General features: G+C 41.9%; 2 protein-coding genes across 2 annotated transcripts; one reads left to right on the top strand and one right to left on the bottom strand.

Moving 5' to 3' along the window:
* Positions 1-303: 303 nt before the first annotated feature.
* On the top strand, positions 304-8,618 carry FGA (fibrinogen alpha chain). Its single transcript, XM_035112357.2, has 6 exons — positions 304-435; positions 2,541-2,669; positions 3,375-3,558; positions 5,714-5,859; positions 6,355-7,363; positions 7,765-8,618. Exons 1-6 carry the CDS (start codon positions 385-387, stop codon positions 8,466-8,468), a joined length of 2,223 nt encoding a protein of 740 aa, XP_034968248.1. The 5' UTR covers positions 304-384; the 3' UTR covers positions 8,469-8,618.
* Positions 8,619-12,215: 3,597 nt separating this feature from the next.
* FGB (fibrinogen beta chain) lies at positions 12,216-22,099 on the bottom strand. The gene is made up of 9 exons (XM_035112358.2): positions 21,948-22,099; positions 21,708-21,728; positions 18,994-19,200; positions 17,308-17,491; positions 16,118-16,345; positions 15,317-15,430; positions 14,265-14,387; positions 13,181-13,466; positions 12,216-12,547 (listed from the first exon to the last, which is right to left on the bottom strand). The coding sequence occupies exons 1-9, from the start codon at positions 22,047-22,049 to the stop codon at positions 12,319-12,321; spliced, it is 1,494 nt and encodes a 497-aa protein (XP_034968249.1). The 5' UTR covers positions 22,050-22,099; the 3' UTR covers positions 12,216-12,318.
* Between the last annotated feature and the right edge of the window lie 1,068 nt (positions 22,100-23,167).

Raw genomic sequence — 23,167 nt, 5'->3', positions numbered from 1 at the left:
ACACTCCATCAATGTTAGAAATGCCAGCTCTAGATCGTTGACATTTGTCAGTGCTGTGTTCTCCCCTATGTGTTCTATCTATCAATGATTCATTTCAAACTTTAGGTCCTCCTTTCCTGGAATAGGGTTGGATTATCCACCCACGTCTGCCTTCCGTGTTTGCTGGAATTGTGCAAACGGAATTCTAGCAAACAAACCAAGGAGTTTGTGCAACAGACCCCTGGGTCAGCAAACTCAGATGTTGCACTGTGGCTCTGCAAACAAAAGGGAAACTAATCATTAATTGTGGGGGGGAGATGGATAGTTTAAATTCAAGGTTTAAATTCAACCAAAAATGCCTAAGTGGGACACATCCCTTCCTGTCACATCCACAGCTTTCTGAAGATGTTGCAGTTGAGAGTCTTCTGTGCCCTGCTGTGCTTCAGCATCACTTGGGTATGAGTTCATTTTATCTGATTCTCCTGTTAGCTTACCAGCTATGTTGCTTTTTGTTCTACTGGTCACTTGCTTGCTTAGAAAGTAATATATTTCAGCCCAAATAAACCTCTTACTACCAGACCAAATGGAAGTGAAATCTGGGGGTATCTCCTTTCAAATGCTTGAATTTGGGAGGGGTGATTCTTGGGGCATCTGGCTGCATCTCTATCTATACAACCTGTACTTGTTTCTATATGTATATGTACAAGAAAAGTTATGCATAACTGGTTGCATATAATAAGTGGCCCCAGATAAGGGAATATGCTTTCTCAACCAGCTCCAGAGATTGCATCTCAGTGGGACCCTGATGAGGGTTTTGATGTGGATGCACATCCAGCTATCTCTCTGCATTGTCATCTGTGTGTGTTAGCCTATCTCTGTGCATGTATCTTCCTTGCTGGACTGGGGCAAATGAGTGCTTTATAGGCATGTGTTCATAATAGGAGACTTTCTGATATGCATTATCTTTGAATTCTTCATATGAAATCTAGTCCATGAAAGTTGTAATTGTATACACCAAAAAACTTAATTGAGCTCTTGGTTATATTACAAAAAAGACCCCAAAATTAATTAAATTACGATGTGATAACTCCCCAAAGCAAGGATAAATGCATTACCTTCATATTGTGGAGGAGTGATTTGCTAATTGTATTATTGAGCCAAATCGGATCCTATAGTTTGCATTGCTTGCATTGTATGAATTCTGACTGTGTGGCTTAGCCCCATATCCCTGGGATGACTTGCTTAAAATGCTTGTTCTCTTTGCCTCTCTCTGTGTGCCGAAGGGTAATGTAAACAAAACAGGATGCCAAGCTAATGAAGTCTAGTAATTAGAAACTCTTGCTGTTGTTTCACTAGCATTACAGCAGAGAAACCATGTGGTTTATTTTCAAGCTCTGCCTTTAAAAGTAAATGTTACTATATAGGTAGAATATAATGCAAGCAAAACTGCTGTGAGTCATGAGTGAATTTGCTGGAAGTGTGTTTCTGGTGCAAAGGACAACTTCATGCAATTGATATGCTGTCAAGTACCAAGCAACTGGAAAGTAATAAGCCAAGTAAATCACCAAGCAAATATTAGTAAGTTACTGCTGTTACAATTGACGTATATCATGTAGGCTGCAATCCTCCTCAGTTAAAATCAGTATGTTTTGACACAAAGTTTTGTATGTGTAGGATTGCCTCTTTCATCAATACAGCTGGCTGAAATAGCAAATGGATTGGATCAATCATAATTTAATAGGCTATACCAGGCATCCCCAAACTTCGGCCCTCCAGATGTTTTGGACTATAATTCCCATCTTCCCCGGCCACTGGTCCTGTTAGCTAGGGATCATGGGAGTTGTAGGCCAAAACATCTGGAGGGCCGCAGTTTGGGGATGCCTGGGCTATACAGTATATGGGTGTTCCATTGACTTGGTTTCTTAGCTTAGAAGCTAGAGAGAAGCTTATCTGAATCTGTTCCTTAGGAAACTTTTGGTTTGGTTAGGTTCATACATCACTAGAATCTTTGCTTCAAGCATTTTGCTTCAGTTTTGAGAGTTGCCATGCCCTGATGTGATTCATTCAGTTTTATTGTGACTTAATTGTAGACTTAATCTTAAAAACAGCAACTCAGCAGTATTGATTGCCGGAATGATTTCTGCTTTATACAGTTACAAATTTCATGAAATGCTGAAACACTGCTAGCTGTAATGCTAGTGAAACAACAGCAAGAGTTTCTAATTACTAGACTTCATTAGTAGGGGCACCTGGGTATATTTTGGGTTGTTTTGGTAACTCAGTGAATTATTATTAAAGAGAGAGTGTGGTGTAGTGGTTAGAATGTCAGACTAGGACCTGGGAGGCCAGGGTTCAAATTCCCATTCAGCCATGAAGGGTGACCTTGGGCCAGTCGCCAATTCTCAGCCTAACCTATCTCAGGGTTGTTGTGATGATAATATGGAGAGGGTGAGAACCATGTATGCCACTTTGGGAAGCAAAGAGAAAGATAAATGTAACAATAAATTAGATTAAATGAGTTATAATATTGTTTTGATGTTTTTCCCCTCCGTCTATGACAGGCAGCAGAAGGTGAAGCCTCCTTTGCAGAGCTCGGAGGAGGTGTCCGTGGCCCAAGAATAGTGGAGCATAAAGCCCAGTCTGACTGCAAATCTGAAAAGAATTGGCCAATATGCTCTGATGACGAATGGGTAAGCCAACAGAGAGCGAACAAGCCTGAAGCACATTCATCACACTTTTTGCTATACACCACGGTCTCCAAACAAAATCATGGTTATGGCACAATAGACCCCAATGACATAGATATACAATAATACCACAACATACCTGTAATTCAGAAATTGCTAGAAAGGGTTTCTTCAAATTTCTAGTCTAACTGAAAATCAAGGATGAAAAACTAGGAATTGTTTAGTAATTAGAAAGCTTTCATTGATTATGAATAAAGTCAATTCAGACTACACATATAACCCACTGAATTCAGTCAGACATCACAGCATGAGGAAATATGTACAGAATCTAGCTGCTGAGCACCCTGTGTGCTAGATTTTGGGCACACATATCTTAGAAAAAATACACAGCACTGGGTTTCCTAAAAATATATTCACAAAAGACAAAGTTGCTATAAATACAGAACAATGTTATTATTGCTAGGAAGTCAAATTAAACCAGCTTCTCCAAGTAGCATTCCTGCATAAACAATGTGGCATGACAATCAAACACGGTTGAAACTGGGCATGTGATTAAAATTAAATCTCATGTGATAATTAAATTACACGTGATTATAATTAAACTTCTGTTACCAGTAATAATAAAATAATGAACCTTGAGGACCAAATAAGTGACATGGCAGATGTTTCATCTGTAATTTTATTTTATTTGCTATTTCCTCATTTCAGGGCACTAAATGTCCTTCAGGATGCCGAATGCAGGGACTGATAGATGAAACAGACCAGGATTTTGCTGACAGGATAAACAAAATTAAGAAACTGCTTGCAGATAATCAAAACAGCTACAAGACATCAAACATTATTAAACAGGAAATCACTAGCTATCTGGATAGAAATTTGGCCAGTGAGCAACGTGAGTATCATCCACACGAGTGTGTTGTCATCTGACTTCTCTAACAATTGCTAAATACAAACAATTGCTTGCTGCATCCTTATTATATAAGACCAAGTGGACTCAAGTAACAGTCACAGAATCATAGAACTGCAGAGTTGGAAGGGACATTAAGGGTCATTTACTCCAGCCGCCTGCAGTGCAGGAATCTCAACTAGCTCATACATGACAGAATAGAATTGTAGGTCAAAACAAAATAAAAAGATTCCTTCCAGTAGCACCTTAGAGACCAACTAAGTTTGTCATTGGTATGAGCTTTTGTGTGCATGCACACTTCTTCAGATACACCGAAACAGAAGTCACTAGACCCTTTTATATATATAGTGAGAGGGTGGGGAGGAGTATTACTCAGAAGGGTGGTGGGAATTGGTGATTGGCTGATAGGTGTGGTAAACCTGTTGACGACTGTTAACGACTGCAGTTGGTCTTACAGGAAAAAGCAAGGGGTGAAATGGCTAAAAATAGCTTTATCGTGTATAATGAGATAAGAATCCAATGTCTCTATTCAGACCAGGTCTCTCCATGGTTTTAAGTTTGGAAATAAGTTGCAATTCAGCAACTTCTCTTTCCAGTCTGTTTCTGAAATTCTTTTGTAATAAGACAGCTACCTTGAGATCTCGTATAGAATTGTAGGTGTTATAATCACACACAAGTAAGACGCATCAAGAGCAACGAAAACTTTCACAACATACTTGCTTTGTATGATTTCACTGTCAAAATAATCTCCTTTCACAAGGTACTTCCATGCATAATCACACAAAGAGGGGAGCAGGATCACACCTGCTGGCTGCACGCCTGGGCCCCTGCACTCAGAGCCAAAGCTCTGTAGAAGGGTACCCACTTCTAGGTGCATGTGGCTAGTGGGTCTGTATCATCAGAAAGGCTGAACGCATAGGATTCTTGAACACAGTGTCAACCTCCATATCCAGTGTGACATTAGTTACAGCAGGCCTTTAACAACTGTCTGAGACAGTTGGGAGAGAAGCACCCTTAGCCAAAGCCTAATCAGCAGCCTCCCAATTTACAATTCTCACATCATCTTCATTAATTACTTTGCTTTAAACCAGGCATGGCTATCTGTTTTGGTGTCAAGGACCACAAGGCCAGTCCTCCAAGTTGAAACATTATGGCAAATGTGGACTTGCTCCAGATCTCCCTTCCAAAAGCAGACCATGTGATATACTTTCAAATAATGTTCTAAAATAATTCTGAGGATTTATCCTGCCCCAGATCAGAGCCCCTGTTTCAACAGTGAAAGCTTCATTCTTCAAGGATGAATATTCACTTATTGTCTTAGTATTTACAGTGGAGCGACAACATAAAAATGCTTCATTCCTAGACAGACCATTGGTCCTAGTTCAGTGTTGTTGAAGCTGAACTTAACTAGAGATGTTGCAGGTTGAACTGGGGCCTTTTGCATGTAAAGGATGTGCCCTCCCAGTAAGTTGGGCCCCCAATATTCTTCCTGAATATTTATGGCCTAGATAGGAGCGGAATTCATGGCTCATCATTACTTTCTTCCAACATTTCTTTAACAAAGTAAGATCTAACATGAATGGAATACAGAGAAAGGGGAAAATAAGAAAGCTAGGATTCAAATGGCTACAAAAGAGAGTGCCAGCTTATGCAGTGAGGTTTTTCAGCACCTCTCCCTAACAGGTGAATTTTGTGGGTTCCAGCGCAGAACTGAAGGTTGGAAGATTAAGTAATAGGGATCCATAATTCAGGCATACATGGATGCATGCGTTCTTGAGCCTAGCAAGAAAGTTGACAATACCCAAGTGCTTTTATTTTCAAATGGCACCCAGAGAGCACCTTGATCTATGATGGGATGATGACTGGGATGGGTGTGTCTTCAGGTATGTTTTTCAATGGGAAAGCAGAGGGAGAGAAAGTAAACCCTTCCTCTCAGATACTGCTGTCCCGATCTGGAGAAAAAGACAATATCATCAAGGGTCATTAAGGGTTGGCCCCTAAAGGAGCCATTTGCTAATTTCCTCCTACCAAGTGTCCTTATACAGTATAATGAATTGTTATTATCATTGTAATTCAATTTGTACCTTGAAATAGCTATTGTGGGGAAAAGACTAAGCTATTGCGGCTTCTCTTGCTTCAGAGATTGATGATAACTATGGCCAAATATCTGACGATCTGAGAAGGAGACTTGTGACGCTGAAACAGAGAGTCGCTGACCAAGTTAGCCGGATTAAAGTGCTGCAGAACACCATCCGGAACCAAGTTGTAGAGATGAAGCGTTTAGAGGTAGGCTGAAACCATTTTTTTTATTTAAAAAAAAATTCTTGTGCTGGGCTGAATTCCATCCATTCGCCCTTTCTCAAGGGCATCCATCTTCTGTGAAAGTACAAGAGACATTCTTCTCAACTTCTGGTGGAATTGGACGAATTCTAACTATTTTCTGTTGAGCAATGCCTTAGTGCTATAGATGCGGGTTTGTCTTCTTTATTTTACAACAAAACCTTTTGGGGGTCACTTCAAGCAGTGATGAAACTGCCATCAGCAACAGCCCAGGGGCCTTCCTCCTTTGCAAACAAAATAGCACAATAAATGCTTAAGGACACAACAGCTTCGGTAGACTTAGGAATCAAAGCATGGACATTTATACTGAGGTTGTGGGTTTTGTATTTTCTACATTGCATTTTGTCTTATAGGTTGGTTGACCATAATAAACACTTGCCAGACTGACACACTTCTCTTCTTCTCCCCTGTCTGTATTTTCACCTCTCCATCTCTGCCTAGGTGGACATTGATATTAAGGTACGTTCCTGCAAAGGGTCCTGCTCTCGAGCTGTCAACTACAATGTGGACACCGATAGCTATGACAAGATACAGAAGCTGCTTTTGCAGGCCAGCTCCACCAACTTGCAGCCGGCATATCAAGCTGCTCCCTTGAGGGTACTGAAAATGAGACCCCTGAAGGATTCCACTGTCCCTAGCCATTTTAAAACTGCTCCTCTGTCGGAACAAGAAGCAGGCATCATTAATCGTATCAAGCTGGTCGAAGTCGTATTGGAAGATTCAGAGGCTGCTGGACAACCGCACACTAGCAAGGTAGTCACTCCTGGAGGGGATACCTCTGGCAGAGGCGATACCTCTAGTAGTTTGAAAATAGTCGGTCCTTCTGATTCTCGTCTCTCCCGTACATGCATCAAAACCATCACTAGAAAAGTGATCAGAGGTCCTGAAGGTCCTAGAGAAGAGGTTGTTGAAGAGTATAAAACATCTGATGGTTTGGACTGTTTCCATTCTAAAGATTTAACCAGAGAAGCAAGCGGCACCACCCACACGAGAGTGACCATTGGCAGTGGTGGAAGTGGCTCCTCTGACTTTTCTACCCTGCCTCTGAATGCAAAGGAGTTTTTCACCTCAGGTTCTGGTGGCAGAATCCATAGCACAGGGACTGGCAGCCGCACACCGACCTTTGAAGGACCCGACGTTTTCTCTGACCTTGGGGAGGGAGAAACCGACGACTTCTCCATCTTTGACCAGCCCTCCCCCGAATTCCATTCTCATACAAGTGGCAGCACATCCCATTCCAAGACGGTTGTGTCCAGCAGCAGCAGGAGCAGCAGCAGCAGCAGCAGTTCTAGTGGCTTCAACAAAGGGGGCTCCACTTTTGAAACCAAGTCAATAAAAATCCCACCAGTTGAGCTTCAACATGACGAGAGTGGAGAAGACAGACCTGATTTTCATGCACGCAGCTTGAGTGAAGGAGGAGTGAAGCAGGGAGAAAGCTACACCGGGACAGGTACCCACCCACTGCATGGAAAATAATTATTGAGGGAGCAGCAGTGAAGTGTGCAACCAAACTGACACACAGGTTAAACCACGAGTGCAATCCATGCTATTGTTTAAATAGTAAGAGCAATGTGTCTGTTGGTTGCCATTTTGGAAAGCTGGGGGACATGGTTTCTCGCCATGAGTAATTGGATAACAAGGCAGTTGTGTACCTAACGTCATGGGTAATGAAAATGTGCATGCAAGCAATCAGTTTGGGGTGGGGGGGGAGAGTACAAGGATTCGTTCCACTGCAGCCCCAAATTAAGTATAGCCAGTTGACTTGAGCATGATTACTGTTTGGATTCCTGTGACCTTGTAATAAAGCTTAACCGAAAACTTCTGTCAACCAGATCAACTTTGTTTTTTTAGACTGTGAGGATATCCACCAGAAACACACTTCTGGTGCCCAAAGTGGCATTTTCAGAATCAAGCCAGCAGGAACCACTAAGGTTTTTTCAGTTTATTGCGACCAAGAGACCACTTTGGGAGGATGGCTTCTGATCCAACAGAGATTGGATGGGGCGCTGAATTTTAACCGGACCTGGGAAGACTACAAGAATGGTTTTGGCAGCGTGGATGGGAAAGGAGAGTTCTGGTTGGGCAATGAAAATCTCCATCTCCTGACCCAGAGGGACACTGTCCTTCGAGTCGAAGTAGAGGACTGGGAGGGCAATAAAGGTTATGCAGAATATAACATACACATAAGCTCTGAAGAAGAAGGCTATAGGCTCAGTGTCTCTGATTATGAGGGGACAGCAGGCGATGCTCTTATCAGGGGCTCAGAGGAAGATGGGGTTGAATACACCACTCACAATAACATGAAATTTAGTACTTTTGATAGAGACAATGACCAATGGGAGGAGAACTGTGCTGAGATATATGGAGGTGGCTGGTGGTACAATAATTGCCAAGCTGCTAATGTCAATGGGATTTACTACCCAGGAGGTCAGTATGACCCAAGGAACAATGCTCCCTATGAGATTGAAAATGGGGTGGTCTGGGTACCTTTCAAGCCCTCTGATTACTCTCTCAAAGTTGTTAGATTGAAAATTCGGCCTATAGAAACACTCTAGATATCAAAGCAGCAACAACAAGAACTTCCAAAATTATATATACCTCATTATTATGTAGTGTATGTCTTATTGTGTGTGTGTGTGTTTTTTTTATTATCCAAAACAACTGAATGCAACTGCCTATAAAATAAATGGGTTCACTCAAAAATACATTTCTGGTGTGATTAAGTTATTTACAAACAACAGCACAAATATTATAAAATGTATGTTGGGGATGTCTCCCCCAGTTAAACCATTTGTATCTTTAAAGTTCTATAACGAACGTAGTATTAAACAATGCACATTACACACTGAGATCAAATTCAGAGTCAGCGCTGGCTGAGCAAAGAAAGATTCTCTACAGTATTTAAGTCAGAAATGGAGAACCTTTTTTTCAGCCTGAGTATTTCATTCCCTCATTGCCAACTTTCCAAGGTCCTCGCATGCCAGTGGTGGGTGGGTCCAAAATAAAAGTGGGCATGGTCAAAGCAAGCAAGGACAAAGTAGGCACACATATCAGGGCTGACCCTACTATTCTAGAGACTGAGGCAGCAGTCTCAGTCAGCACAGCAGATGCTCATGAGTGCGCCCTGCACCCACTAAGCTAGCCTGCTTCCCTCAGGTGTTGTTGAAGATGCTGTCCCATCATCAGTGTTGAAGGATGCCAGTCTGGTTGGCTTTTGGAAATGGAATGGGATGCAGGGGCACCATCTTGTACTTTACCTCAAGCAGCAAAGTGTCTTCATCAATACAACAATCAACAAAGCCAGTGTGTGCACAGGCATATCTGTAATTTCCCCCTTTCCCACACAGCTTTTTTCAAGCTTAGTTGCTGGAGAGGTGGTGGTCTTAATGGAGATCACAGCCGAGGAGGGGAGGGTTAGCCATCTTCATAAATATTGCCCCCCACCCCACTCTCCATGCAGTAATCAGGCCTGAAACAACAATAGATGGGGGTTTACAAACCCGTTTGCCATGCATTGCCTAGTCAGTTAATTTACTAATAGCAGAATAACTTTCAAAGGTGGATTTGTTTTGGACTATATAAATTAGTTCAGTGAAAACAAGGCTAAGGCGATCAAAACAGAATTAAAAGCAGCTGTAGAACAAATGGGGTTGATCCCTGGTCTCCAAATGTTGGAAGAGAAGTCTTTTAAGGGTCAAACTAGATGTTACTTTAATTGCCCAGTCACCAGCCATGTCTGGTTTTTATTATTTACCACCAGCCATAGAGGCCCCTGGTTTTTATTGGGACTGCAGCATGTGGGGATATATAACCCTCCCCTCCCCGGCAATAGGCCTGAAAAATTCACCCAATGCGCTGCAAATAGCATTAGTAAAAAGGCTCCTATTAGTGATATCCCATGCTTGCTAGCCAATTATAGGAGCATCTGTGTTGATCCACCAATACTTTTAAATAGAAAAGGCTTCACCAGGATCTCTTATCAGTTAAAAATGAAGGTGGGAGAATCAAACAGCTCAATACTCCCCGACATCAGAAACTCTCCGTATTTAGAACGTTAACATGTGAGGAGAAATATGCATAATGCAGCGTGTGAGAGAGAGAATGGGGAGGTCTCTGCGTACGTATGATCTCTGTGAGAGAGGTGCACTTGAGCAGAGAGAGCGAGGAAAGATGCTTATGTGAAGTGGGTGACTGGTCTGTGTGTGGCGAGTGCTTGTGCGTACTGTGTGTGTAAGCGAGGAAGTGTGGCGTGGTCACCTCACAATTTTTTTCTGGTACTGGGAATGATCCTTGTTGTTGTTATATGGCAACAGCATCTGGGTTTATATGGATGTGTAATCAATATTGTGTGATCTCCATAGTCGGCATCAGGAGAATGTGGCTGACTTCTCAGGATAAGCATGAGATTTCTGGGGTGGCGTGGTGGGAACAGCAATGACGACTCTCTGTAATTTTGTGTTATGCCATCTTCCTGTGGCAGCCATTTTGAATTCTGCCATGCCCCTTCCATGGCAGCCATTTTGTGTTATACCACACCCCATGGCAGTTATTTTGTGATTGACATCCATAGCACTTGCTCAATATTCAAAATGTGCCGCTGGACCAAAAAAGCTGGTGACCTCTCTCTTAATACAACTACCGGTGGCAAGGATAAACACGTCTGCAAGTTCTTAGCCTGGGGTAGCTAATGTGGCACCCTTCACATGTTGTTTGACTAAAATTCCCAACATCCCTGACTATTGGCTATTTGGAAGGCACCACATAGCTAGAGGGCAAGGACATAACAATAACAATAACAATAATACTTTACTGAACAGGGGGCTGTGAACTAAAAGGACTCTTGTTTTGTAGTCAACCAGAGAAAGCATTGATATCCCAGTATCAATTGTTTCATGTTAGCTGCATTGCATAATTATAGCCACAGCCCTGTTTTGTCAGGAAAGGCAGGCTTCTGCAGGGAAATGTATAACCGGACAAATGTTAACTGTTTGGTGACAATACACTTCAACGAGGTCACATTTAAAATGTCCTGATGTGCATTAGACATTTTTAGTGCAAATTGTGCAAAAGTAGTTCTGGTCTCAGGTGATTAAAAGAAGTTGGGTAAAAAGTAGCTTGAAGACAAAAGAATAAAATTATAGAAAAATCACTTATTGGAATTATTTTTATTACTATCCTTTAAAAAATTTATATACTGCCCTTCATCAAGCGACCACAGGGCAGTTTACATACGCATGTTCGGAGGCAGTATACTTCTGTAGCCAAACACAGAAACATAATAGAATCTCTGCTGGATGAGGCCAGTGGCCCATCTAGCCCAGTATCCTGTTCTCACAGTGGCCATCAGATGCTTATCAGATATCTGCAAGCAGGGAAACCCAGCTGAAGAAGCATCAAGGTGAGTTAAGCACCCATTTATTTAATTAACACAGCAGCTCAATTGCTCAATTGCTTCCCAGAAGCCTCTGGCTGGCCACTTCTGGGAAAAGAATGCTGGACTTGATGGACAATTGAACAAATCCAGCAGGACCTCTTACGTTGTGAAGTTTCCCCCCACAGAATTTGAGGCAATAACTCATTTCCTCACTTTGAATCTACTTTTGAATGGGCAAGTTGTGGAATTCCCTCCACACAAAGATGCATCTAGCTTCTTGATGGTACAGCTTTTGTCGCAGTTCATTACCCTGCCCTTTGACAGCTGTGAGGGGTGATTTAAGTTGTATAATACTTTAAATTGTATTAGATTTTCATGTAAATTCTTTTATCTGATTTTAAACCGTGTGACGGTATTGTAACTTGCCCATGGACCTTAAGGCGAAGGGTGTGTGTAAGAAATCCTGTAATAAAGAAATAAAGTTAGCGGAGCAGAAAATGTTAATACTATAGAGGAAGTATGAGGTATTCAAAAAGGTTTTTGTATTGCCTATCTGTCTCAAAGGTATCATATGATGTTTGCAAACTATTTCAATGAGGTTAATCCAAGCCAGGAACCCTGGGAACTACCACCCCCGCAAGGTAGAAGTCTTCTTACTTGGCTTTGGGAAGCTTGGCCAAAGGTTCTGGCAGTGTCCCAGAGCTCCCCTGCACATTCCCAAAGCTTGGCACCTTGCTCACCCTCAGGGGGAGGGAAATAAATGGAGAGTGGGTTTTCTGCCCCTCTCCCTTTATTTATTTCCCTCCCACCCCCACCTGCACAAAGCTGTGATCGCATAAGTAAAGTAAGTGTAAAATGCGAATTGCCTGTATAACACTTCTGCTTTTACTCACAGTGCATTTAACCAACATAAACATGGGAGAGTGTGTGTGTTTGCCGATTCATGTTTTAATGCAAAGTTAGGCTCAAATATATCATGAAACAGATATGAGCACACAAAAAATTGCCACTGTTTATTTAAATAATGAGCGCTATTGTTGGATGACTGGTCTAATCTTCATGCTGGCTTTCTTCAGTGAATGCCAGGACCCTTTCCAATTCATCCATACCATGCCATCATCTGTTCCGTGTTTTGCCATTTCTGAGGTATAATGCCCACCCCAGTAGTATCTGCCATTTGGATTGGCGGAATGGCAGCGATTGTACCACCAGCCACCACCGTCTTCTTTGGAACACTGTTTCTTTGGGTCTGGATTTGGCCTGCGGGGTGAAATATACAAAAAGGTATATTTTACATGCACCAATAAAAAAGTAAATGCATAATCTGCAAATCCAACATATATCAATTTATGTTATTAATTGTTTTCAATTCTGAATTTTAAAGTGCCCTGGTGAAGGGTGAGTACCGGTAATACATTTAAATTAATAATAATTGTAATGAAAATTACAACCATAATAAATGTAATTGTGCACCCAGTACAGTAATAGCTGTATCTCCCTTGGACAAAGTAATCTCTATTAATCAACCAGGAGATCATCCTATGGTTCTCCGAATGATGAATTATATAAATTATTAGCTTATAACTCTTAACTCTAGGATACTTTTTATAATCTGTTCCAGCCTGACAGCATGATCCTATACCTGTCTAATCAAAAGTAGCTCCCCCTGAATTAGAAACATGCCCCCCCAAGCCTGACAGATGTATCTGTGTGCCCATCAACCATTGGTGTTCATTTATTGCAATGGTAATAAACTATGCCAGCCTAACAGGTTGCAGTCGTGCAACCTTAAGAGTTGCAAAGGAAGCAATTCATCTCTAGTCATACCCAAATGTGTCCCAAATGTGTGTGCCAGAGTACAGGAGCAAACCAAGTGCAAATGCATACACATACCAGCCATCATTGTCTCTGTCGAAAGTGCTGAAGAACATGCTATTGTGGATTGTCATTGTTCGGTTTTCGCCGTACAGCTGCGACGCTCCTTCTAACAAGGCATTTCCAGCTGTGCCCCTGTAGTTACTAACTGAGAGCTGATACTTGTTTGCTTCCCCCTGAATGCTGAATCCTCCATATTGTGCTTTAACCTTATCGCCATTCCAGTCTTCCAGTTCGATTAAAAGCTCAGTGGGTCCCATTTTGGTAAGCTGGCTGATTTTGTCATTTCCGAGCCAATATTCACCTGTGGTATATGGAAAACACATTGGCTAACGCTATCTTCAGAAGGGGTTTTAAGGAATCTATTCTTTGTCCTAAATCTGTAAAACCTGAACCAAACAAGGCAGTTCCAAGAATTATGAGAACACTTAGCTGGGCAATGAGTTAAAACCATATGTTATTTTTTTAAAAAACAACAACAGAAACAGAGAAATCTTGCTTATCCCTGCTCTTCTAAACACCCCAGTGCAACCAACAGTCTTTTATTGATTTATGTAAGAGGAAAGTTCGGAGACTGTTAAGACAGCTACAGAAAACACTGCTTGACACTGCTTTGCTGAACAAACTTTATGCATCGATACAAAAAGGAAGCAAAGGCAGTCAAAAGTGGTAAGCATCAAGGCATTAAGGCGGCAGTGTTTATCAAACCTGGGTCTCCAGTTGTTACTGGACTACAACTCCCATCATCCCTGACCACTGGTCCTGAACTTTGAGAAATGTCATAATGATGAAGGCATTCATTAACACAGCCACTTGATCCATTTAGCTGCAAGGACATCGGAAGATGCATTACTGTATACCAAGTGGGACTATTGACCCACTTTGCTCAGTGCTGTCTACACTGACTGGCAGCATCTGTCCAGAGTTTTCAGCAGGGGACTCCCCCAACCTTACCCAGAGAAGCTGGAGAATGAATTTGAAACCTTCCAGATGCTCTATCGCTAAGAAGTGATGCAACTCCCAAGTTGCAGTATGTCCTCTCACATTCTTCACCAGCCAAAGCAGCTGATAATAAGAAGCTGCTCAGAGTCAAGATTCTTACCAGGGGTGTCACAATAGTTCTTTCCACCACTGGATGCAATATTTCCAAACCCTTTTTTATAGGAATCCCATGCTCTTCCAAAGTTAACACTGCCATCTTGGCGGTTTTGAATAAGCAGCCAACCTGAAAAAGGTAAAAGGATGCAAAAAATCACCAGTCATTAACCAAAACAACGGAAAGAAGAAGAAGAAATATGCTGGCACAGGTCATTTTTAGTGTATCAATATGGCCTCAGTAATTTGTGTCTCAGTGTGTCTGAATGTACTGGTATATAGAAGACTTCAGTAAAATAAATAGCCGCACCTCTATCTAAAGGACATGCACAGTCTATTTGGACATTCTCATATCATTTCAATAGCAGAACTTGTCAGTGGATAATTGCTTGTGTAACAGAACAATACCTGCTGGAAATAATGAGATCTTAGCAAATGATTTCTCATGGGGGCAGATGCCAACTCAAGATGGGCAGGGTATTTAATAACAAAATATACAACTATGCTCTAAAAATATATGATCACATCAAGGGTGGCACCTGAGATTTCAAAGTGCTAAACTTTGATGTGACAGTATCCATAACACATAGCCTACAGGGGGTGGGGTGGGGAATCTTCTCAGAATTGAAATCCGGCCGTAGACTGAGAGAATGTGCATCATGCTTGACTACCAAATACTTAATTTCAAAGTTAAGTTGACAGGCTGTAATTTTTTTCTTGTTTACGCAAAAGCTGCAGATGTAATACAGTTGGTGCAAATTTCTTTGCCACTCTTTTGGTTCTCTTTACTCAACATAGTAGCAGCTTCAAACGGGCAGCTTCAGTGGGTCTTCTCCCTGAATAGCCTCCCCTCTCTCCTTGCCAGTGTCACTTGGACTTGCTCTCTCCCTCTGGGACCAATCCACACCACTGCCTGGAAGGCAAGTGGAGGCTACAGTTCCTTCACCTTGCTCTTATCTCTGTTGGCATCCTGGAAGCAGCAGTAACGGCACAGATGGGGAGGGGCAAGGGGTCCTGGAAATCAGCAATGAGCTCCTGTGGGGCACTGGCCCAACTCACCTCCATTGTCTGTTTTCATGTCACAATAAACTCTGTATGGTTTGAAAAAAGGATCCGGTTGGACGAGATACATCTCAGATGTTTCACCTCCTTTCCGAATTATGTCTTCACACTCTGCAATCAGAAAGCCATGATATATCTTGCTGAGCAAGCTACAAAAATACTGTACCTGTACTGTCCCACTCACATCCCTCAAACACGTGGTATTCATAGGGTCTTTGTGTTTAGGGTCCACACCCAATATTTTTGGGAATCCTACTGATGTGAAAAGTCTTTCCTCCACCCATTTTGTTAAAATACAAGGTTCCCTCAGTAGAATGAGGCAATAAGAGATTTTCATTCGCTTAAGCTGCATGTAATGAACCAATTACCACGAGGGCCATCAACCAATTCGGAAGAAAGGAAGGAGAACAGCAGGCAAGTTGGCCTTAGGCCAAGAATGTGGAACCTGCAGCTCTCCAGACATTGCTGGACTACAACTTCCATCATCCCTGACCATGCTGGCCAGTGTTGATGGGAACTGAGGGTCCGACAACAACTGGAGGCCCACACATTCCCTGTCACTGTCATAGACCTTAGGATGAAGCCACAGGGCTGCTGTAGCCATCACCAGCCACAATGGACTTAGCAGCTTTGGTTGGGGTGGGATTACCCTGCTCATTATTTAGCGGTCACGAGATGCCTCATTGGAGATGACAGTGTGGCATAAGGGTCTCTGTGAATGCGCCAGTGGCACCATCAAGGCTGCCTGTGTACCTGTCAAGCTGCGGAGCAAGACAAGCTAGGAAAGAGAGAGATTACCTTTGCCCGACACCACAGGTATATTGCATGAAACCGTACAGGGAGCACGGCACTCTTGCAACTGAGAAGTGACAGTTTTTTGCAGCTCTTGTATTTTCTTTTGCAAACTCTCCACAACTGAACGAAGAAGTCGCAGGTTAGATGGGATGTTGTTGTCTAGGTTATCTTTGATGAAAGTGTAGTGTTCCTCAACCTCCTTGTTGTATTGAGAAATTACATTCTGGTTATCTGAAGGGGGGAAAAAATCAAAGTCATGTACTGTATACATATTTTTTTTAAAAAAAAATTGCTAACAGAATAAAAGAGCATTTATTGTGTCAGTACATAGACCATAGCAGACTTTTTTTTTCACCCAATAGGCTAGTAATCCGACACTGACTCCCACTGCCCTCGCATTCCTCTGCTGCATCCCTTGTAAATTTCTCTAGATTGGAAGCCCCTTGAGGCAGAGAACAGACCTCTTATTCTTTGTAAAACAGCACCAGTGTTAATAACGCTTATCCTGCTCAGAGTAGACCCACTGAAGTTAATGGACATGACTAATTTAGGTTCATTAATTTCACTCGATCTACTCTGAGTAGGACTTAGCCGCATGTATATGGAGGGTACAATAGAAATAATAAATACTATTGTGTTATAAGCCATGATCAAGATTTGACTTCTGCTTCATCTCCTGGGCAAGCACTTCAAACATTTGTAGATGCCATCTGCCTATCTGGTCCAGCATGCAAGTCAGGAATTATGACCCCGATTACAGAGATTGATGGCTGGCTGATATGATCAAACTGCCATACTGCTAAATGTTTCATTTTCACACATGGTTCGTACATTCCAATCCCATATAAGTCTATTCAAAATAGACAGCAGTGTTTAAGCTTTCATTTAATGCTATTTTTATGTCTGATTTTAATGTCTCTGCTTTTTTCTATTTTTGTTGCGTAAGTCACCTTGAGACACCCGATTACAAAAATACAACTAATACATAAAGGTAGGAACTAAAATATATCTATAAAAAAGCATTCTGCTGTCCCACCACCTGTTTGTGCGGGGAATGTGGTCATGAATGTGCCCTCTTGTGGTTTTTATTATCATTCATCTTTCTCGAGAAGCCTTTCAAGATACCCAGAGCAAGGCAGTTTTGACCATGTATTGATTTGCAGCACGGAATAAGTGACAATAGCAGGGTTTACCTCGTATTTGTTTCTGTTTCTTTGCTAGCCTCTCATCCAGCAGGTGGGTATAAGAATATATAGTTGAAGTGGATTGCTCTAGCTTCTGCACTTTGTCTGTTAGATCCTGCACAGTTGGCTTCACTGTCCTTTCCTGTTTCAGCAGCGCAGTCCGCAGCTCGCATCCAGTTGGGCATAAGACTCCCTTTAAAAAGTGTGCCACACACAAACACAATGCAGTTGAATGCTGTAGGTTAGAGCTAACATGACATTAAGTACATTTTTTTAATTCAATGTGCATGCTTTTAAAAAATATATATGCAAGTAGCAGCCACAGCAGTAGACCAATAATTACCAGCATCACAGTGGGCAGAAAGGGGGAGTTGGTTCCAACAAAAGTCTGAAGCTGCTATTTGTAGTGGAAAGAAATCCCACATAGGCACCCATAAAGGCTTCTCTTGTGATACAAATACCAACTTAGGGGTGCAGTAAATATTTTTGATGGAACCATGGCAGGGTGGAAGGCATAAACTCTCCTCTCAACCCTTTAAATTCCAGGGATTCAGATGAGACTTAGCGATCATCCAGAGTTTGTTGTCCCATGTGCAGTTTTCTGCTTGCCTCACTGCTTTCTCTGGGGAAAGCCGCTTTTAGCACTGAATTGGAAAAAAACGACAATCCACAAAAAGCCCATTGATGTTTGCTCTGATTCAGTGGTAAGTAGCAGGTCTACCCGGGGAAAAGTGGCAGGCAAGAGGAAGAGTGGACGAGCACTAATAGTTCCAGTCACACAGACCCATAGCAGCGTGGGATACATTTCCTCATGGTGCCATCCCATAGTGCTTGGGTGTGGGTGAGCATGGAGTTCTGAATGGGTTAAAAAAAAGAGAGAGATAATTGGTCATTCATACATGACCATGAGTGATATGGAATTGAATCACAAGAAGGTTACCACAGAATTTCAGGCATATGCGGATTGGGCATACAAGGTAGGTGCAAACAAATTAATTAATTGGCTAGCCACACATTTGTCAGATGGCTAATAATTGGGGGAGATAAAGAAAAGAATGTCTGTGTTATGATCATAGCTGCCAAGTCTTCTGTTTTTCGCGGAAACCCCCGTTTCCCGCTGTTATCCCGAATAGAAAAAAAACCCGTAAATCCCCCGATTTCCTACCTGCCAGGGAGGCTCCTTCTGTGCATGTCTGGACATGCGCAGAACCGATTTTGGGTGCCGCTCTGCCCATGTCTCGGCACTGGAAATTGGGCAGCGCCGGCACTGGAAGTTTCTCCTACGCATGTCCAGACATGCGTAGAAGCGACTTCCGGTGCCGCGCCGCTGCTGATCCCAGATTTTTTAACGGGAGACTTGGCAGCTATGGTTATGATGTGCAAACAAGATGAGTTTTTAACCATTAAAAGAGCAATTGTTTAAAAGCAGCTGCCATAAATACCTGCTGGCCACACAGATGTTTCACTACAGGCCTAGCAAAGTAGCTCTGAATCAAGCTCCCCAGCAGTGCATGTCTGCAATTTTTGAAATATCAGGATTACAGCCCAAAGCAAACCAACAAGAAATAGACTGATAATCACATATACTTTCCCACCAAAGTGCTTCCCAGAGGTAGCCTTATCAAACAGGATGAAACCTACTACTTGCTCTTAAGAATTATTGTCCCACCACACTAGTAACACACATAATCCTACCAGCTCTTCCGACATATGTTTGCAGCCTCCATGGTCAGGGAATGCAATCTGCTCTCTTTTTTGGCCAGCGACAGGTGGTTTGGTTGGACGAGCCCGATATCTAGAGCCACTACTGGGAGGAAGAGGAGCTGGTCGGAGAGTTGGATATGGCTCCCGTTTTTTGTTTAGTGGCCTGTGACCTCGTGCATCTACTCCATCGCCGTCAACCTGTTCACCGACAGCAGTGGGAGGATAAATAATCCTGTTACTGTTATAATCGGCAAACAATTTACATTATAAAAAGAAGACATTGTGCATCTACCGAAGTATTTATTCCTCCAAAGTTTTGTTCATTTTCCAGCTGCTCTCTCCTGTGTAGTTTGGGGAAGGGCTGCGGCTGCGTATTTTAAAAGTTTTTTCAGATGTTCTTAATGGTTTAAAATATTTCCATTTATTTTACTTATTTTACTTTAACCTGCACTGTTTTGCTGTTTTGCCGTGTTCCACCTGGGCTCCTTTGGCAGGAATGGCAGGATGGAAATGGAATAAATAAAGTGGCAGGTTCACATGTAATGCCAAGCCACAGTTAAAACAAACTAAGGCGTGTAAGCCAACAACAAACCATGGCTTCAGACTGTGGTTTGTTGGCAGTGAATAAAGCACAGTTAAGCACTGGGCAGGGTTTATGTGTAATACTAAATAAGGGTTTAATAAACCATGGGTTAATATTAAGAGCAAACCAGGCCTGTTCTAGTATTTTGGACTGGAGTGGGGGGCACAGGGGTCATCAAGGGGCCTCAGAATAAAACTGTATGCAGAAATCTGTGGTTGGAGGCAAGTACTGTAAATTCTTCAATATAATTGACATTCTTTTGAAACCCATTAGGGAATGGGGAAATCACTTAGCATGTGATCTGGAGAATAACAGCAGATACAGAAATGCCTGCCTATTTGTTCTTTGCTTGCAAATGCACCCTTCCCAGCAGATTTTTTAATTGAATAAAACTGCATTGAAATGTGCAGTTTGGTCCTAACAATTATGAGGTTTTGTGCTTACAAATACATAAAGATGCTTAAGGAATAGGTCTAAAAAGTATAGCAGTGTTAGATATTATCTAACATCCCAATGAAATGAACAAAACCTGAGAAAAAATAAATCCAAAAGCAATGGAAGGCCAAAAAAAAAATCAATTTTAAGATAAAATGAGATAATATATTACAATACAAATAATTAGCCATTGAACTTCATTCAAAAGATTAACTGAATTCACAAAAGGTGACAGTGTTCCCATAGACAAAGTTCATGTGCTACTGAATTGTCATGTTACAGAAATTTTCTTCCCCCTGATGGTATCATGTCCTTTTCAGAATCTTACATGGAAACAGTCAAACCTTTTTGTATGTATGTGGGGTTTAAATAGAAGTTGGTACTCAGTGAGTTCTCAAAGGAAAGCTTTCAAAAGCATATGCAGATATGCTCATAACACAGTTATACATAAGAACCAATTCTGGGGACACTGGATTTGGATCCATGAAATCTGAGTACAAATCATGAACCTTTGACTGGCTTCAGTTAGCAATCTGTAAAATGTGAGTAATGATGATTTATCACACAAAGTCATGGAGAACAAAAACTGGAGGGATAGAGTGTGAAGCATTTTGTACATTAAAACAGCTGTAAAACTAACACACAAGGATATGAAGAGAATTAGATTTTCATGAGAACTAAAGGTAAAGGGACCCCTGACCATTAGGTCCAGTTGTGACCGACTCTGGGGTTGCGGCACTCATCTTGCGTTATTGGCCGAGGGAGCTGGCGTACAGCTTCCAGGTCATGTGGCCAGCATGACAAAGCCACTTCTGGCGACCCAGAGCAGCACACAGAAACACTGTTTACCTTCCCACTGTAGCAGTACCTATTTATCTACTTGCACTTTGACAAGCAGGAGCTGGGACCGAGCAACGGGAGATCACCCCGTCATGGGGATTCAAACCGCCGACCTTCTGATCGGCAAGCCCTAGGCTCAGTGGTTTAACCCACAGCGCTACCCACGTCCCTTTCATGAGAACTAGTCCTAGATTAAAGAATGCTCATGATGAGTTTGAACCTAGTATGAAATCAAGTAAACATGCATTCATTTTTATATATATTAATGATTAATCTGGAAGCATTAAAAACAGTTAAAACATTTTTCCCCAAAAAATATTTTAACTTTTTCTTTGCTGCCAAATTTGTTGAAGATACATTTTAAACCAGTCAGAAACTCAGCCCTAACTACTTTCCTAGGTGCTGGGATTTTCCTTCTTCCTGTAAGCACCAGAGGTGCTCAGCGTCTATGTCAATGTGCTTTACTAATATTGATCCTCCCTCAGGCCTCCCAGATTTAGAAATGATTTTTTAAAAAATGGTTTCCAACACACTTTTTATTTTATTTTTTAAAAAGTTTCATTTTAAATTATGTTTAAAAATTTAACAGATATACCTGAATAATCCCATGAAGACTAGCGGGCTTTCCTCACCCCACCTGCCAACTTTATTTCAAGAAATGAATTATAAATGTCTCTGCAATGGCAATATTAAATAAATTCCTAAATTGGAGGTAAGTGCATTTTTTTTCCACACACACAATTATTTGACAGCAAATTATAAGCAAATACGTTTCTAGAACAGAATCCATAATTGTAACCATTATGTGGTTTTTCTTTCTTTAATTAAGAAGAAAACTCGGTCTTACCGGAGTTGCGGTTGCGGTTGCCTATATAAAGGAAAAGGGAAGAAAGAAGGGAAAAGGATCAGCATTAATTACACATAACTCAATAATTCAACCCTTCTCTCCTACATGCTTAGTTTGCAAATTATTATTTCCTTAACACAAATAAAAAAGTATTAGGTTTTGCCTCTATTTTCTGAAATCTAAACCAAAAATGTGAACACATAAAATATTTTTTTTAAAGAAAAACCTTTATATTCTAACCTCCTCTTCCTCATCATAGTCAACAGGAGCCTGGGATTTAACTACGACAACAGAAAGGAGAAACAGCAACAGTAGTTTCATGATTTTGGATTGCGTGAGCATCTTAGCAGCTTTCCTCCCCTCTGTAAAATCAGAGAAAGCAAGTCAGTGATCATATATAAATGAATCAACCTGAAGTATCTTAGCTGGTTAATGATAGGTCTGCCGTCCCACACTGTTAATATTTAACCTAAATGTTCAGAGTTTGTGTCTGGACAAAGTCTCCAGTTGAGCAACAACTTTTGCTATGTACCATCTTCAAGGGAGGACAAATAGGTGTTATTTAAATATAGCCCTGTTCATTTGCGAAAATTAAAAATGTTGTAGTTGTAAGAAATTGGGTAAAGAAAACAGACTAGCAGTGTTTGCAACTGTAATCAGGGTCTTCATAGTCTTGTTCCTTCTTCTCCTTTTCGCTCTTCAGGTCTCAGCAACCTGACCCAAAGCTATGTATAACTACATTGTCTCAAATCTAAAGAAAGTTAAATGTCATGCTTTATGTCTCATTGAAATCAATAGGGAGAGTTAATTGTTGTGACTATGCCCCATTAATTCCTATGGAGTTGGTCTTTCCTTTACTCACATGTAGTTTGAAGTCTGTTAGTATAATTTCACATACTGTAGTGGTTTTGGATATTTTTCATGTCTTCAAATGGCATTGCATGCTGCCCATCCTAAGCCACGTCACCTCCATTTTAAAAAGTGCAATTTGTTCTTCAACCTCAAGTCTCACTGTGCAACAGATCAGCAGCTTTGAATGTTTACACAATGAGAAGAGCTTGTGCAAATCTTTAATGTGGCACATCAGCCAGATTAACCAGACAACAATTTTTATTTAAGCTTATTAACTGCATTCTACCTCAAGCTTTCTCCACGCCAAGCAGTTTTATAAGCATCTATCATCTACCCTCCTGGGGAGCGTGGTGCGCCTTCCCACCAGGCCCTGTCCTCGTCCTCCGCCGCCGCCACGTCCCGCAACAGGCCCGCCGTGCTCGCCGCATCCTCCTCGCCGGGAGGCCTCGATACTCCACCTCAGCTGAGCCATCGCCGCGCGGAGAGCCGCAGGGCTGGGAAGGGGAGAGCGCGGCCTCCAGAGAGGCTTCGTCGCCAGCGCGCACACAGCGCGGGGGAAAGGAGGAGGCGCAGCGCGGCGGTGGGACCAGCATAGGGCTTAGTGGCTG

The sequence above is a fragment of the Zootoca vivipara genome, chromosome 9, assembly GCF_963506605.1.
Source record: "Zootoca vivipara chromosome 9, rZooViv1.1, whole genome shotgun sequence".
NCBI lineage: Eukaryota > Metazoa > Chordata > Lepidosauria > Squamata > Lacertidae > Zootoca > Zootoca vivipara.
Note: the sequence above shows the minus strand (reverse complement) of the source record. Positions and strands in the feature narration are given on the sequence as shown.